At 37.7% G+C, this 17360-nt stretch overlaps 3 protein-coding genes across 3 annotated transcripts in view; 2 read left to right on the top strand and 1 right to left on the bottom strand.

The window, feature by feature from the left end:
• LOC134812866 (uncharacterized) overlaps window positions 1-17360 on the bottom strand; it is a 912489-nt gene that overhangs the window by 401558 nt on the left and 493571 nt on the right. The gene's annotated exons all lie outside the window — the stretch shown is intronic.
• LOC134812576 (uncharacterized protein K02A2.6-like) lies at window positions 7268-11587 on the top strand. Its single transcript, XM_063820061.1, has one exon. The coding sequence runs from the start codon at window positions 7268-7270 to the stop codon at window positions 11585-11587; it is 4320 nt and encodes a 1439-aa protein (XP_063676131.1).
• Window positions 13055-15440, top strand: LOC134813500 (uncharacterized). The gene is made up of 2 exons (XM_063821303.1): window positions 13055-13979; window positions 14116-15440. Exons 1-2 carry the CDS (start codon window positions 13237-13239, stop codon window positions 15320-15322), a joined length of 1950 nt encoding a protein of 649 aa, XP_063677373.1. The 5' UTR covers window positions 13055-13236; the 3' UTR covers window positions 15323-15440.

Genomic DNA, 17360 nt, shown 5'->3' with positions numbered 1-17360 from the left:
CTTTCCTGCATTAATAACTGATTAATAACATTAAAATACACAAACTTTCCAAATTTAAATATCTAAATATTTAATTACCAGTGGGTATAAATAAATGGAACAATAAATTCTATTATCACACTTTCGAGCCAAATTTAGCAGGAAAGCAGAATTGATATTACATGCCCCGATGGGGAGCACTGGCTCTCACCCGGGGGCATGAAAAATCAATCAGTTACTCAGAGAGAGCCCGATATTCCCATAGGAACAAGGAGCCCACTCTCAACAACTGTTGTACTACTGCGAGGTGCTGATTTAAATAAAGATTTATATCAACAACCTGAAGTAGTCTAGGGTAAGGCACATAATTTTGTCAGGGTACCTAATTTTGTCATTTTGCTCTGAAAAACTGCCTCGGCTCGGAATTTCAGCTTGAAAGAAAAGGATTGTGTATAAAAAGAAAGCTTAGACTTTGCTGAAACTGCTCGTACAAAGTTTAAGTTTCTAGCTCTTTTGCATCTGTGTCAAAAATGAAGGCGAAACTGTTAACCCGAAAAATAAATAAGATCCTTAAGGTTTTCTTAAGGAATTTTCAAAATTTTGATTTATTGCTTTTTCAAAAGTAATTGAGCTAGCTTCATGCCATTGCATATTTCAAATATCTTCTACAGCAGAAGTATACGTACAAATTTTCAAGTCTCTAGCGCAATTATTGTTCAAGTTACAGAGGGTGACAAAATTAGGTTCGATTTTGCCAAAAGTACCTAATTTTGTCAAAAAAATCGACCTTTCTCAAATTTCTTGTAAATCACAGATTGTGTTGAAAATGGCCTTATACAACTATTCTGAAGTTTTTTTGCCCATAGGATATGTATAAGGCACTTATAATAGCATAACACTTATAATAGCATATATTTTCACCAAGAAATATTAGGTGGATAATCTGATTTTTTCAATCTAAAATGACTAAAAAAATATTTGATGAAACTACTAAGCAAGTGATCTATCTACAGACATGAAAATTTCAACCTAGGCCTAGAACCAATCGTTTTTCAAGATGCCAGTGGTTTCAGGGGCATTTGGGGCTATTTTCTAAGATAAGATACCCAAAAAGTGTCATCTTTTCATCAAGCTACAAAACTATGAAAACATCATATCTTTGGGATTTTTGAGGTCAATGTTGGTAAAAAAGCGCTCGAATGATGCATCCAGGTAGTCTAAAATACCGAGAAACGTTTACTTTTTGCACAATCTTCAAGTGACAAAATTAGGTTCGGGGTGACAAAATTAAGTAAAGTCACCTAATTTTGTCATTTTTTCAAAATAATTTGTTTGAACTTCTTCAACCCAAGCAATTTCGATCATTTTTGTGTTAGAACTTGCCTAGACTGTCTACTATAACATGGTGGAGGTTTCATCTAAATCGGAATTTCAGACGAGGTTAAAACCCATGGTTTATATCAGGCAGTCGGAAAATTGCCAAAAAATGACAAAATTATGTGCTTTACCCTATGACCGTTAATGCAATGAACAGATAAACTTTCCAGAACAAGGACACATTTATATTTATACCTGATTTTGAAAATATTTCCTTGTGTTTGAGATGCGTCAAGCAAAATACAATTTTTTGTTGTAAAACTTTTTCAAGCTGTTCCCTTTTTATTGCACTTTATAGTTCAAAGCCTAATTAGGCTTCGGATGATGAAACAAAGTAAAAACTCCCTGGCTTGTACGAGCTTTAAGTGACTTAAGGTTATTGAAAACGAGATCAAAGTTTACAAGCAGACTTGAAAGTTTCACAAAGTTTTGGTACTTGTCAGCGATACAATCAATCAGGATAATTAATTTCCTTAATCGCTTACTTGAAATTAAAAAGGAAGTGTCAGAACAAACTACAGTCACCCTAACAAAAAATAGTAAACACTAGACGATGTTTGATTAATTCGAACGAAGAAAACACACAAAACAAAGCCAGATTTCAGCCATTTCAGACCTCAATTTTAACCCCCTCTGATCCCTTTTTTGAGCCATATTCCATATAGAAATTGTGCAGAAATTATACTTGGCTTTTCCAAACCGGTTTCGCCTAGATTAGCTTGCGAAATTCGTGGCTGATCTATAAACAGACTGATAAATAGACTTATAAGTAGATTCTGTACAATAAAGAGCGGAAATTCTATCCCAGGACTAGTTTTAACTAAATTTTAGTTAGTGCAAATAAGTGCAATAAAAACATCCTATAAAATATATTATTTATATAAATATATCAAGGGACGAATGACGTAACTTAATCAGCTAATCTGGTTATAAATTAGTCTGGGCACTGGGGCAAACAGGTCCGATGATTAATGTGCTGCCATTCATTAGACCAATTCAATATTGGTAACAGTACGGGTGAACTACCTGGCCATGACCAGGGTGGTTATAGGCTGGTGGAGTACTGCGTTCTAAAAGTAAAATGTTGAAGAGATACATTTGAATATTACAAATGTTCTGATAATTTCCAGTTCAGATAATTTCTAGCTCGAAGCAGATAATGGCAAATAATGGCAAGTAAAGATGAATACTGACTAAGAACTAAGCAGAATACTTGATAAAATTCTAAGTCAACGATTACAAGTTGCATTGATTAAATCATTCTGAAATAACAGACAATCAAGAATCAAGACGGACGATAATATTGTTGATGTAAATTAGGGAGTGTAGTGTATAATGTGGACTGATAAATAGACACTAATTATGACCCCACAGCTCTATTCAAATACAAGAACTAGGAAATTCTTTCACCTCATCGTAGATACAGATTATACGATAAGAACTGTGATGTATAATCAACACTTAAACGGATGTTCTATACATTATACTGCATCTACAGTTTTGATGACTCTAAAAATATCTAATAGTAATAGAAATAAAGTATTAGAATCACCTCACATCAATTGATTTGCAGGATGTAATTACGTATCAAACGCGCTCGCGGCGGAATATTCTAGACTCATAAGTACAAGACCCATAGGCGGAAAACACATTAATATTGCATGCACTAGGTAGCAGTACAAAGCAAATTCAGCGCGGCACACAGCATTCACTGTGTCATAAATGTGAAACGCGAGATTCTAATTTCACGTATTGTATCTTTAATATCTGAAATACTAACTTATCGAGAGCTATATATAGCTTGGACATTATAAACATAAATATTTAAATAAGTTCGACATGTCTAGTTTTGCTTTGGCGAGATTAATAACTAACGTTTGATCAAATTCTGCTTTCCAGGCCAAATTTGGCTCCAAATAATGGCAAATAATGGCAAGTAAAGATGTATACTGAGTAAGAACTAAGCAGAATACTTGATAAAATTCTAAGTCAACGATTACAAGTTGCATTGATTAAATCATTCTGAAATAACAGACAATCAAGAATCAAGACGGACGATAATATTGTTGGTGTAAATTAGGGTGTGCAGTGTATAATGTGGACTGATAAATAGACAATCATGGCGCCATGACAGCTCTATTCAAATTTAACAACCAGGAAATTCTTTCACCTTATCGCAGATACAGATTATACGATAAGGACTGTGATGTATAATCAACACTTAAACGGATGTTCTATACATTATACTGCATCTACAGTTTTAATGACTCTAAAAATATCTAATAGAAATAAAGTATTAGAATCACCTCACATCAATTGATTTGCAGGATGTAATTACGTATCAAACGCTCTCGCGGCGGAATATTCTAGACTCATAAGTACAAGACCCATAGGCGGAAAACACATTAATATTGCATGCACTAGGTAGCAGTACAAAGCAAATTCAGCGCGGCACACAGCATTCACTGTGTCATAAATGTGAAACGTGAGATTCTAATTTCACGTATTGTAACTTTAATATCTAAAATACTAACTTATCGAGAGCTATATATAGCTTGGACATTGTAAACATAAATAAGTTCGACATGTCTAGTTTTGCTTTGGTGAGATTTATAACTAACGTTTGATCAAATTCTGCTTTCTCGGCCAAATTTGGCTCCAAAGAAAGTGTGATAAAACATTAATCACATGCCTTCTCATGCGATATCAACATTTTCAAAACTCGGCAAGCCTCGTGATTGAAAATGTCGATATAACCCTCGGCAAGCCTCGGGAAATATCGAAACTTTCGCTAACTCGGCAAGCCTCGTGGGCGAAAGTTTTGATATCGCATGAGAAGGCATGTGATAAATGTATAATATTGAGACCACACTTCGACATCCATATTCCATCAGTACCATGCAGATATAACATGTGCATGTGGTAAATAAATGTCAGAGTCATTATATTATAAATAATTAATATAGCGGCAATATTGGAAATACAATAAATTTACTAATTCGTATGTACTTTAAAAGACACGATAAAATCAATGGGGTTTCAATTAATGTTTAAATAAATAAATAAATAAATAAAGTCAATTTTTACAGCACAGCAATATATATCTAAATATCAGATCCTCTGTAATCATAATGTATAAAAAAAGGAGCTTTTCTCTGTGCTGAAGGATGAATCAAGGCAGATCATGGTTCTGTTAGCAGGCCACCCTAGTTATGGACAATACATATATATAAAATAATTAAATTATAATTTTAAAATTGTGTCAAGATTGAACTAAAACATAACTCAGGGTAAAATAGACGTATTCCCTTCGTCAAATTAACTATTTACAATACTAAACTTAAACGAACTCCGGGTAAAATAAACGTAATCCCTTTGTCAAACTTGCTATTTACAATAAGTTAATAAATTAATACGGTTGAAAATTATGTCATATTTAATAACAATGTAGCATCAATATAATTGATACAAATGAGGAGCATACATAGCAGTGAGAATTGCACATAACAGGAGGACTGGAGGTATGGAGCAATAATGATTGACAGTGCACCTTTCCACTGATGTTCCTAATTTCCTGTAATAGCTTAATAGGCATGGAAATACTTTGATTGCAGGGGATGGATTGGATTCACTTATGTACTGAGATAACTTAACCGAAATAACATAACTGCCTAGATACATTGGCTAGTGTTGGGTGGGATCATGAATTTATCGTAAGAGTTATCCCCTTGGTAATTCTCATCAGCTAGCACCATATTCATAAGAGTTTCTTTGTATAACTTAGAAAATTTCTTAACGTCGTCACACTCTCTAAGGGACTTTGGTAATATGGTCAAGTTCGGAGACAACCTGTACATAAAATCAGTCACTTATTACACTCATTTCACTGCCACAAACGGTAAGATTAATTATAATTCCTCTGAAAATCCAAGGGGTACAGGCTCTTCAGATATTATACTCCTAACCTTTCTATAATGATATCTGGGTTCAAAATTTAAATAACTCAACCTTGGTGGAGACAGTGGCCACCTGAAAATTACAAAAATAAAGGAGCTGTAAATCACTTATGAAAAAAATATTTACTCCAAATTTCACAATTTGAAGTTACGTAAGACAGGTGGGTACTCAAAAAGTGCCGGTTGAGCAGGTTTGTCTGCTCAACACAGGTGGAGCAGCTCACTGACTACATGAGCTAATATAAGTGACTAGAACTAACCCTCTCATGCTTTTTAATTGCTCCAAAGTCCTAATATTTAATATTATGGGTTATACCAATCATATTTCATAGAATAGGATCCTCAGAATCGGCTCAACCGAGGTGGAGACAGCATAACATGCAGTTCAAAATCTGTTATTCTGTAGTTTAGGAGCTGTAGAGTGACTGTGGCAGTCCATTTGCAATACCAATGATTTTAAATCATCTACCAACTCATATTACAAGGCATCCTTGCTGAAAAGCACACTCAACATAGGTGGAGACTCAAATTTGGCAAATTTGGGCGTAAATTCGACCTCAGAAGTCAAGGTTCTCCACCGCGGTTGAGTGGTTGATGGCTAGTTTGATGAGTTGTATACATGCTAAAGGGTCACCCAATGTTATTTCTTCCAGAAATCAACTGCCAAAGCTCAACTCAACCCGGTGGGGCCAGTTTTAATGCATTTTTAATGTTTTGATGTTTAATCAACAATTTCTCCACCTTGTTGAGCACCTTTTCACAACTTTGATAGTTTTTTCATTTGCTAGAACACTTTGCTTTAAGACAGAAGAGGTAACAGTTTTATGATCCCCTACAGTAGCAGTTAACAGAGCAGATTAAAATTAGTGATAAAACCAATGAATTTAGGCATGTTTGACAGGCTTTTTACTGTTTCTTAATGAAAGATCTCCACCCTGTTGAGCGTCAATGGAAAAAACAAAATTTAACGGGAAGTAGAAAAGGCCGAGACGCAACTTTCTAGCTAACCTAGAACTCTCTAAACCTTTCTCCACCCCCGGTTGAGCAGCTTTGAAAAGTGCATTTAATTTCTCCACCTCGGTTGAGCACTTAAATAAAATATTGAAAAAACCATCAGATTGCAAATTTGATGTAGTTTGTGTTACCAATAACCTTTTCCACCTTAATCAAAAGTGTCTTCAACCAGAGCCAGTCTCCACCTTAAATCTCCACCTTTTAAGGGTTTGTTTAATACCACCTGTATCTGCTCAACCGTTCAACCTTTTAATTTTGTTTTTTTACTCAGAGAAAGTCCTGAAAAATGTTTTGTCAGCCATATAATCAGGGAGTTTCATTCTGTGTTGAGCTGGCTCCACCACACACTTCTAAAAAAGTAAAAAATGTACAGGTTGTCTCCGAACTTGACCATATGTTCCAGGCCTTAGTTCCTAGATAGTTAAACTCCTTGTGAGATCTTGATTTAGGAGTATAAAGATTGCAGTTTTCTGCCTCACGTGATCCACCAGAAATATACGAGAATTTCCCGATAAAATGCTTTGGACATGTTTCATTGATTATACGGTACATATATGAGCTAAGATGAACCTGTCGTCTCAAATGGAGAGGAAGCCATCCCATATTTTTGTATACATTAACCGACCTCTCTCTGATGTTTACATCTAGGGCTATTTTAGCAACCTTTTTGTACATGATATCTAACTCTCCTAGTCGTTTAGATATATCGAAGATTATGATTTACTTAATATTGACAAAAGCTTAATTTCTCATTCATCTGTGGAACAAACTGCACAATTTTGTAATTGAAATCAGAAAAATTGCTTTCAAACTGTTATATATTCTAGTAATTTATTGTATGATTAACCGATATACTATTCAGGATGACTACCTGGGTTTTGGTTTTGGTTTAGCTTTTAGCTTTTAGTCTTGCGTTTACCTTGTCACAACGATTCATAACAATGGCGACGAGTCTGGTTTCGAACTTACGCTTATCCAAGGAAACTGATTGTGTCAGAGAGTGGCTGGAAATCTTTGAAACCGCCGCTTCTGTGTTCATTTTCGCACACGCAGATAAGTTACCAGATGACGCAAACGAGAAAACTGCTAAAAAAGCAGAACTCATGAGAACACTGTTAACAGTCAATCTGGGGCCTGACGCGTTGAAGAAGTTGCGTGCATTTACATTTCCAGCTGAAATTAAAGACACTGACTACGCTACCCTGAGAAAAACTCTTGTTGATCGGTTATCACCCAAAACGAACATTGTAGCTCAACAGCAGAAGTTTATGACGTTGAATCAGATTGCTGGTGAATCCTTATGTACTTTTATGTCACGATTGAAGGAAGCTGCTAATGTTTGTCAGTTCGGTGATTTGTTTGATTTAATGGTGCGTACACGTTTTGTGGCTGGACTATCCTCTGATAGGATACGTGCTGAACTCATATCAGAATCTGCTACCAACGACACGTCTGCCAGCCTGTTTGATAAAGCTCAGACGAAGGAGAACGCTCTGCAAAGTTCAATGTCAGTCACAACACACTATGTTCAAAAACCCGGGAAGTTTCAAAAACCTCAAAACTCTAAGTTCCATCAGAAGGCCGACCTTAGCATTGTTTGTTCACGTTGTACTGTTCGTGGTCATGTTGCGAAAAACTGCAAAGTTCGTTGCAGAAACTGTCGCAAACCCGGACATATCGCGAAGAACTGTCGTTCAGCTAAGAAGCAATCCCATTGTGTTGAAGGGATTGGTGATCATGATGATGGCAACGCTTGCGCTGCTGATTATGGGTACACACACCAAGAGTTGGAGAACACGTTGTACTGCGTGGAGACGGCTGATCCTGTCCAGATTCCAGTACAGACTCCTGTTCCCGATGGTACTCTTCCTGCATCAGTTGTTAGTAATTTATCCAGTTGTATTGATTGTAATCAGAAACCATTTCTTAAAGTTAAGATTAATGATAAGATTTTGAAAATGGAGTTAGATACTGGTTCATCTTTAAGCTGTATAAGTAAGTCTGATTTTGCTAGACTAGGACTAACTGATTGCCAGATTGTTCCATGTTCCCAGAAATTGCGAGTAGCTAATTTTAATTGTGAAAGCATTGACTGCAAGGCCCTTGTAAACGTTGAATTTAGAGGCAAGAAATGGATTTTACCACTATATGTTGTCGATTGTCGGTTTCCCACACTCCTAGGTCGAGAGTGGATCATCCAGATGTTTGGTAAAGACTGGTTGGATCATATGATAGGACTTGTTGATGTTGAGCAATCTTACGCTGTCTCCAAGCTTCAGAGAGATGAATTTGTTAGTGAGATACTCCGCAGTCCTGTGTTTGATCCTGGTGTTGGAACTGTTAAGGGATTCGAAGCTTGTCTACAATTTAAGCCTGATGCGAGAGCAAAGTTTTGCAAGGCAAGACAGGTCCCATTTGCCATTGTAGACAAGGTTGGGAAAGCCATAGACGAGTTAGTGAAGAATGGACAGCTGATTCCAACAGAGCACTCAGACTGGGCTTCACCCATAGTTCCTGTCATGAAAGCGGATGGTACGATTTGCATATGTGGTGACTACAAGACTACCGTAAATCCTAATCTTGACACAGCTATTTACCCACTTCCTACGATAGAAGATTGCTTGAGTAAGATTGTCGGAGGTAAACTGTTTACTAAGCTGGATATCAGAGCCGCTTATAATAGTTTGAAGTTGAGAGAATGTGACCAAAAGATTGTGACTTTGAACACACACAAAGGATTGTTCAGTCCTACTTCTCTACCATTCGGTATTTCATCTGCTGGACCGATATTTGAACGCAAGATTGATGATACCTTGAGAAAGACAGAGAACACGGCATGGCGTGTTGACGACATTCTAATAACTGGACCTGATGATGAGAGTCACATGAAGAACGTGAGAACGGTGATTACAGCACTAGAGAATGAAGGCTACAAATGCCGGCTAGACAAGTGTGTTTTCATGGAGCCTAAGGTTACATTTCTTGGCCATGAAGTATCTGCTGACGGGATAAGACCGCTGAGTTCGAAAGTTGAAACGATAGTGAGAGCACCGTATCCTACTACTAGAGCGGAGATGATATCATTTCTTGGTGGTGCACAGTACTATTCACGTTTTATTCCCAACATGTCAACAGTTGTTGAACCACTTAACCGTTTAAGACCCGCTGACAGTATTTTCCACTTTGGAGATAAAGAAAAGAGAGCTTTTGATGAGTTAAAAGCACTGTTATCGTCTGACTTGGTTCTAACAGTCTACAACCCGGAGCTGGAGTTAAAGCTTGACACGGACGCTTCATCCGTTGGTTTAGGAGCTGTTATGTCACATATTGATGAAAATGGGACAGAGCGACCGATCGAGTATATATTTCGAACTCTGACGAAATCTGAGAGAAACTATTCCATGATAGAAAAAGAAGCATTGGCAATAGTTTGGGCGACTAAGAGACTGCACCGTTATCTTTTTGGACGACCGTTTACCCTAGTTACAGACCACAAGCCGCTGGAATCTATCTTTCACCCTAGTCGTGGAATTCCTAGCATGGTGGCAGGTCGTTTACAACGATGGTCATTGTTCCTTAGCGGTTACACTTACAAGATCCAGTTTCGACCCACTGGTAAACATTGTAATGCTGATCTATGTTCCCGTTTTCCACTGCCTTTAGACACATCGGCAGAGACGAGAGAGTTTGATGACGAGTTAACAGAGGAGTTTGAAATGAAACCTCTAGATACTGTTTTCAGCGTGCACTACTTCGGTGATGACAAACCTTTGATTGACGCTGAGTTAATAGCTAGTCACACAAGAAGAGACAAGACACTTGGTCGAGTGTTACAGTTTGTTAAAGACGGCTGGAACGAGAAACCCCCTGTTGATGTCGAGCTGAAACCGTTTTACACACGTCGAAACGAGTTGTCAGTAGACCAGAACTGTATTGTCTGGGGATCTCGAGTTGTTATTCCAGAGAGTATGAGAAAGAGCGTGCTTTCAATGCTTCATGCAACACACATGGGCATTTCACAGACCAAAGCACTAGCGAGAGGCTATGTTTATTGGCCAAACATGGATACTGAGATCGAGAAAATGGTTAAACTATGTGAACCATGTCAACTAAACCAGAAGAAACCCGCTAGATCTACACCACACCCATGGGCTAAAACTATGGAGGCTTGGGAGCGGATTCATCTAGATTTCTGTGGACCCTTTCTTGGATCTATGTGGCTGATAGTTATCTGTTCGTATTCAAAATGGTTAGAAGTTGTTAGAATGACGAACATTACAAGTAAGAGAGTGATTCAAGAGTTACGAGACATCTTTAGCCGTTGGGGACTACCCAAGATACTAGTATCAGACAATGGATCGAGTTTAACTTCAGAAGAGTTTAAAGTATTCACGAATAATAACCAGATTCGACACGTGCTTATTCCTGCTTATTCACCTGCAAGTAATGGACAAGCAGAAGTTGCAGTCGGACTGTTTAAAAGAGCTATGAAACGGATGATCTTGAAAAACCCTAACGTTATGTGTAACCTGGCTGATTGGCTGCTAAACTACCGCAACACACCACACACCACTACCGGAGTAGAGCCTGCAGTTGCGATGATGAAACGACGGACGAGAAACGCCTTGAGTTTTCTACACCCGAGTTCGAGTAGTAAGTTTGCCAAAGTTGCTTTAAACGATCAGAACACGATTGCTGAATCGAGACTTCGTGATCTGAAGATTGATGACACTATATCGTTCTATGATGAGAACAAGAAGTGCTGGAGAAACGGTGTTATCAAGGGTAAGGAAGGTACCAAAGTGCTACTGATCAAGACACCTGATGGAGTCTACCGCAAGCATTTGGACCAGGTGATCAAGAGATCTGTTGTGTCAGAGCCGTTGCAACAAACAGATCCGGATACACCGAGAGTTGAGCTGGAGATAAGAGATGAGCAGAGTTCTACAGCTACTGAGGGTGATTTCGAGAAGACAGCTAGCTTACCTGAGAGTACAGAGCCGGAAACTTCGATTATAGTTGGTAATAATCCAAATCTACCCGCCGAGCCTGACCATAAGGCAGCCATTGAACCTATAATCACTGCACAACCTGTACTTAAACCACGTGAGCTTGCCATAGAAATTAACCGTAGCACTATGAAACCTAGTATTGTTAGAGAGCATGAATTGCAAGAACCCAATTTGCTTCTGCCAGCAAACTTTGCACGTGATAGTAAACCACCAGACAGGCTAAGTTACCGCAAACTGGGAGGAACATAAAACACGTTTCATTATCACATTTTATGACAATTGTTTTATTTTGAATGTGTAAATCTAACCACACATTAATCCAGTTAAATTATCCAGATCAAACGTAAAGTTATAAATATTCCCTGTCACGTTTATGTTTTGAAGAGAAACACGTTATTTTTTGTTTTAAACGGAATGCGCTAAGTTTTAAATCGTGTAGCGAGCGCAAAACGTTTCAACATTTTCACGTGAGTTCACTTAACAATTTTGTAGATTTCATTTTGACCACGTTTTCAAACATTTTAAATTTTGTACGATTGATTTATATCACATTTTTTTACGAATTCAGTTAAATTATTAAATCTATATTGTTTTTAACACTTTTTAGTTGAACGGGATGTTATATATTCTAGTAATTTATTGTATGATTAACCGATATACTATTCAGGATGACTACCTGGGTTTTGGTTTTGGTTTAGCTTTTAGCTTTTAGTCTTGCGTTTACCTTGTCACAACGATTCATAACACAAACATAGCTTTAAACATATGTGGAGATACACAGTGGGCTGCGCGGGGGGGTCATGCTAGCATAGGCATGTTAGGAGATATATTTTAAGCTGATGGGTTGTTCTTAGGGGTTGTTTGGCCCAAAAAAACGTTTTAAGCAAGTCTCAAAGCTTTAGGGGCATCACAGAGTGAGTAATGGACAGTTTTTAAAATTTTCAGATTTTTCAGATTTTATACGCGCGAGATTATTTTCGAAAAATGACGAGTCAGTTGGCTATTAACAGCCTTCAAAGTGTTTTTATGGGTTTGGGGTCCAAGGGAATCCTTTAAGACAAATTTTAGAAGTATTAGAGTCTAACAAATTGGGCTTTACAGGATTATTTTGGCTTCCTGATGCAGCTTGCGCTGAAGTGTATTTTGATGAAATTTAAAGAAAAAATCATAACAGACTCTAAACACAGGGATATTTTCTAATTTGTTCTTTATTCATTCAAAGTGGAATCTTTGCATCCAATAATCTAATCTGGGCTGGCCACCCACAAATCTGAGTGGCCAGTCCTTCAGTAGAGTGGTAGAAGAGGGCATTTGTCCAATGATTCATTGACCAGCAATCACTTTCACCGGTGAACTCATTGCAATACTGTAAAATGAAACTTTGAAAATAGGAAATTGTAGTATACACTGTACAGTTTAATTTATATTGTAATTCATTGTTTCATCTTCAAACTCAAGTATTCATAGTAAATTTACTCAGTAGATCCACTGAAAAATTGTTGATATTTACTGTACTCACTTGTACACGATTCAATCATTTGATTCTTTCATCCTGACAATTCATTTCAACCCTAAATCATTCATCATGATCATATCATATCATATTACATCCACCACAGGTTATCATGTCTGTTAAGACCATCACTTTGGCTGATGCATATCAAATTTTCATCCAATCAAAACCATTTAAAACAGCTCGACCATCGTTACAGATGTATTCGTCAGCTGTCAACAAGCGTTTCTGTGCAGTTTTCCCTCATGACCTTCACAAAAGCAAGTGGCTGAAATTGAAGAGAGTTCAGGAGAAGAAAAGGCATTGTTCTAATACTGAAAAAAGTCGAGTCTCGCGAGACTCGCTGCTAGATATTGAGGATGAAGCTGACTTCTACACTGTCGACATGTCAACAAAGGAGCTGTTTGTTGAGCTTAGTGATGATGAAGGCGATGAAGCTGAAGAATCACCAGCACCCAAGAAATGTAGACTGCACATCCTCAAGTTGTCTAAGTCCCAGCAGCACCGGCGGCTGGACTCACAGTACAGCAACATACAAGAAACTGCTAAGTTAGAAGATATAACAGTCATCCAGTTGTTAGGAATGCACTTGTTTCGTGCTTCTTATTCCAAAAACAAAGAGGTAGCTGACTTTGCAGAGCGCCTGATCACCGGTCAGCCCCTTCACATTGTCAAGGAAATTAGTGTTCCCTCAGCTTCCTTACTTCTCTCTACACTTGAAATAGGAAAATCGTCTTACAAAAAGCTGAGAGGGATTTTGAAGAGTGAAGTGGGTGATCATGTTGTACCGTGTTATGATGCAGTTGCTTCTCATAACACTAAAATAACTCCTAATGCTGAGCCTCTGTCCCCTCCCTACTCTGGAGTGAAGTACCCACTAATCCCAGCAATTACGATGACGTGTCAGAGACAACTGAGTACACTGGCATTGGACTTTAGCCAAGACAAACTAGCTGAGGTCACGTTTAAGGCAGGCTTTGACGGTAGTGGGGGACATTCTATATTTAATCAGAAGGGCTCTGCGGCTACGAATAATATCATCATGGCCATGATATGTCCCATTTCAATCCGCTATGGAGGTGATAATGTGTGGACTCAACCTTATCCTCAGTCACAGAATACTCACAGGTTTGTTTGTCTATTATATTGTTTTGTTACAATGAGAGTCACAATGAATGAATCGATACCAAATATATCTTAAATGTGTATTTGATATATTTCAATTAATAAGTTAATATAATTTCATGTAAGTTTATTCACCTAGACCGATCATCCTGCAACTTGGCAAGGAGACCATCGAGGCGTTAAAGATATATGGACCTGTGACACGTGAGATGGGAGAACTAGAGCAGGAGAGATTTGTTGTTTGTGTACATGACAATAATGTGAGGGTTAGTGTCATTATCAGGTTGACTGCCATGGACAGAAAAGCAGTGGATGCAGTCACGGGTTTGGGAGGAGCGTATTGCGATCTGTGTTTCTTTTCTGCTGACGAATCACATGAGTGCAATAAAGTTGATGAGTTCAGCAAACAGCGGAGTTTTGAGGAAACAAATGAACTAGCAGCAAGTCTTGCTGATGAGTTTGGAGTAATTGTTCCAAAAAGAGGTGATTACGATGTAAGGAAGGGCATGGTGCGACCCCCCACTGTAGAAAAAGAAGTGGAGTCAATCCAATGCCTGCACATGTTGCTGCGTACTATTGACTGGGTGCTAAAACTCACGTACCACCAAATAGCATGTGTAGATCATTGGTCTGAGAGTGTGAATATGAGGGACCTGCAATTTATCAAGCAGGCCAAAAAACAGGTTCAGGAACACATGCTCGAGCAGACTGGCCTTAAAATTGCATTTCCAGACAGTACTGGGAATGGAGGAACGACCACAACTGGGAACGTGGCAAGACGACTTCTCTTTGACACCTCAACCAGAGAAATCCTTCTTCAACTGGTTCCTGAGAGGAAACGTGGCCCTCTGAGAGAGGTTATGAAGAGGCTAGCAGTGGTGTTACGGGTAATAAGTTCCACACGGAGACTTAGTGCACAGAAAGCTGAGGACTTGGAAAGTTTCTGTAAAGAAACTTACAAACTGATACTGATAACGTTTCCCTCACCAGTAGCTCGACTTTCACCCTCAGTACACAAACTATTGGCTCATTCCTGGGAACTTGTCAAGCTGAATGAAAACCAGGCTCTTGGTAACGTGTCTGAGGGTGGAATCGAAGCCTGTAACAAGTTACTGCGGCGTTACAGGATCAGACTCTCACGTAAGCGGAGTCAACACGACAACTTGTTCGACTGTGCCAAGAGACTTTGGGTGAATAGTGATCCTGTCATTCAAGAAATGCGGTTGGCAACACTGCCTTACTGTAAACACTGTGATATGAGAGGTCACAGCAGAAGGTGGTGTCCTGCGAGAGTCCAGTGCGCGCTTCAGAGCGAAGACACAGCAGTTGATAATTTCTTCAGTTAATTAGTTAATTTGTCAATTTGATCTGTATTTTATCATATTTAACGTTTATTCGTTGTTCAGACTTCATTATGTAATTGATTATTTATTCCTCATGAACGTAAACATTACCTTACTATTACTCAGTTGTTTTCTTAAAAAAATGAAAAATATTTGTCAAAATGGGCCAAAATTAGCTAAAATTGTCTCCATATCCAGAATTTTCAAAAAATCGAATCACCAAGTGCCCAAAAGTTCCCAAAGTGATTCTTATTGCATCTGATAGGGAATTGTCTAAGCTTTCTGATGATACCATGCATTATACCGAACTATTGCAAACCAACAACGATTTCTGTCATTAAATACCCCAAAAATTGCCTAAAATACACGCCATAAAAAAGGCGCGGTCAAAAATCAGGTGAAAATGTTAAAGTCACACAGTTTTTTTAGATGTCTGAGTATTCTGAAGTACTATACTGTATTTCAATTATTAAAAACTGCCTTGATCAGGCATTTTAGCCCAAAATAATAAATATTAGGCAATTTTTGGCTAAAAAAGGCAAAATTTCTTGACAGTGAAAAATGCTATTTTTTCACGCGACGCCATTTTGGCATCTTGCAAAGTTTTTAATTACGGTTTTTTGCATGAAATCGGGCTAGCGTTTTACAATAAGGAAAGCTTATTTTCAAAGAAATTTAAGAAAGTCGATTTTAGGCCTATGCTAGCATGGTAGCCCACTGTGAGATAATTTCTAGACTGTATATGCAATCATTGATCATACCTCGTTAGTGAACTTATAATATAAAAGTGGAAATAAACTGACAGTTTTTACCCCTGAATACTCTGGTATCTAATAAAGTGTGTCTAATCAGAACAATTCAAGTATAACAGTTGTATTTAAGAACATTCCTGGCAATTTTATAGTTCCTGTCCTGTGTGAGTATGTTGGTGTTGGACAAGACTTGATTTAATAGAGCAAGCACATTCCTTACACTTGTAGGGTTTCTCTCTCATGTGAGTCCTCATGTGCGCTGTAAGCAGACTTTTTTGAGCACAAAAATATGAACTATGACTGCCCCACAGCCAGAAACTATTGCAAATTGGCAGATAATCTGCAAGGAAATTATTGATTTCAGAGGAAATTTTTGGTGCCAAAGAGGAAATTTTTTAAGTTTATGTCTATGATCTCAATTTGAAAAATTTTGATGCAAAGTTTTTTGTTGGTGAAGAGGAAATTTTCTAAAAATAATTTAAAATTGTTGACAAATGAAAGAGGAAAAAACTAACAGTTCTTTGAATCGTTTTTGAAACTGTGTTTGAAAATGAACCTTATTGCCAAATTGCTTCTAGGCCTTCTGTGTGAGAATTTTTGCCCCTGGCAAACATATCTTCAATTCCTGTCTGTGCGAAAGTTTAAGTTGTATGCACTCTACATTTCATATTCATTTGGGGAATATTTTGACTTGATATAACGACGTCATCGTAATGACACAAGTGACTGATCAACCACCTTATTTGATAGTGTTTTTCAATTAAACAAATAATCAATTAAACAAATAATCAATTAAACAAATAATCAAAGTTTTAGCACATTTTACAGCATAAAATTTAAACAAATGAAAACATATAATGCTCTTAGTGGTACATGGCCGTTTGTTCTGAGCTGTATGATTTTTTGACAATCAACTAGCGGGGCAAGGAATGTACTGGCTGGTAGCTTTTGTACACACCAGAACGCTAGTCTGGTTGATTAGTGACCAATTTAGAGGCGTTGATAGGAAGGCATTATAATTTGTGGGTGTAAGAGAGAATATTTGGCATGCATTATTCTAGCAGCTATTTTGTAACAAATGGTCTTTACGATTATTAAGGACGGTAAGTATTTTGGGTGTTCAATACTAAATCATGGCTAAATGTCTAAGTGGGGGCCGGGGGTTTAAATTTAAGGGAGAAAAAGAAATGAATATCGGGTTATAATATTAATCATCTAGTCAACCCTGATATAACTATTGTACTAAAAATTTGATCATAATGCTTAGGCTCTTTATTAGAATTCAAATT

The sequence above is a fragment of the Bolinopsis microptera genome, chromosome 3 (genome assembly GCF_026151205.1).
Source record: "Bolinopsis microptera isolate Bmic1 chromosome 3, MBARI_Bmic_1.0, whole genome shotgun sequence".
Taxonomy (NCBI): Eukaryota; Metazoa; Ctenophora; class Tentaculata; order Lobata; family Bolinopsidae; genus Bolinopsis; species Bolinopsis microptera.
This window is presented reverse-complemented; position numbering and strand designations above follow the sequence as displayed.

Coding starts and splice junctions, on each gene's coding strand:
- LOC134812576 (XM_063820061.1), top strand. CDS start 7,268: ATGGCGACGAGTCTGGTTTCGAACTTACGCTTATCCAAGGAAACTGAT.
- LOC134813500 (XM_063821303.1), top strand. CDS start 13,237: ATGTCAACAAAGGAGCTGTTTGTTGAGCTTAGTGATGATGAAGGCGAT. Junction 13,980..14,115: donor CAGTCACAGAATACTCACAG/GTTTGTTTGTCT, acceptor TTATTCACCTAG/ACCGATCATCCTGCAACTTG.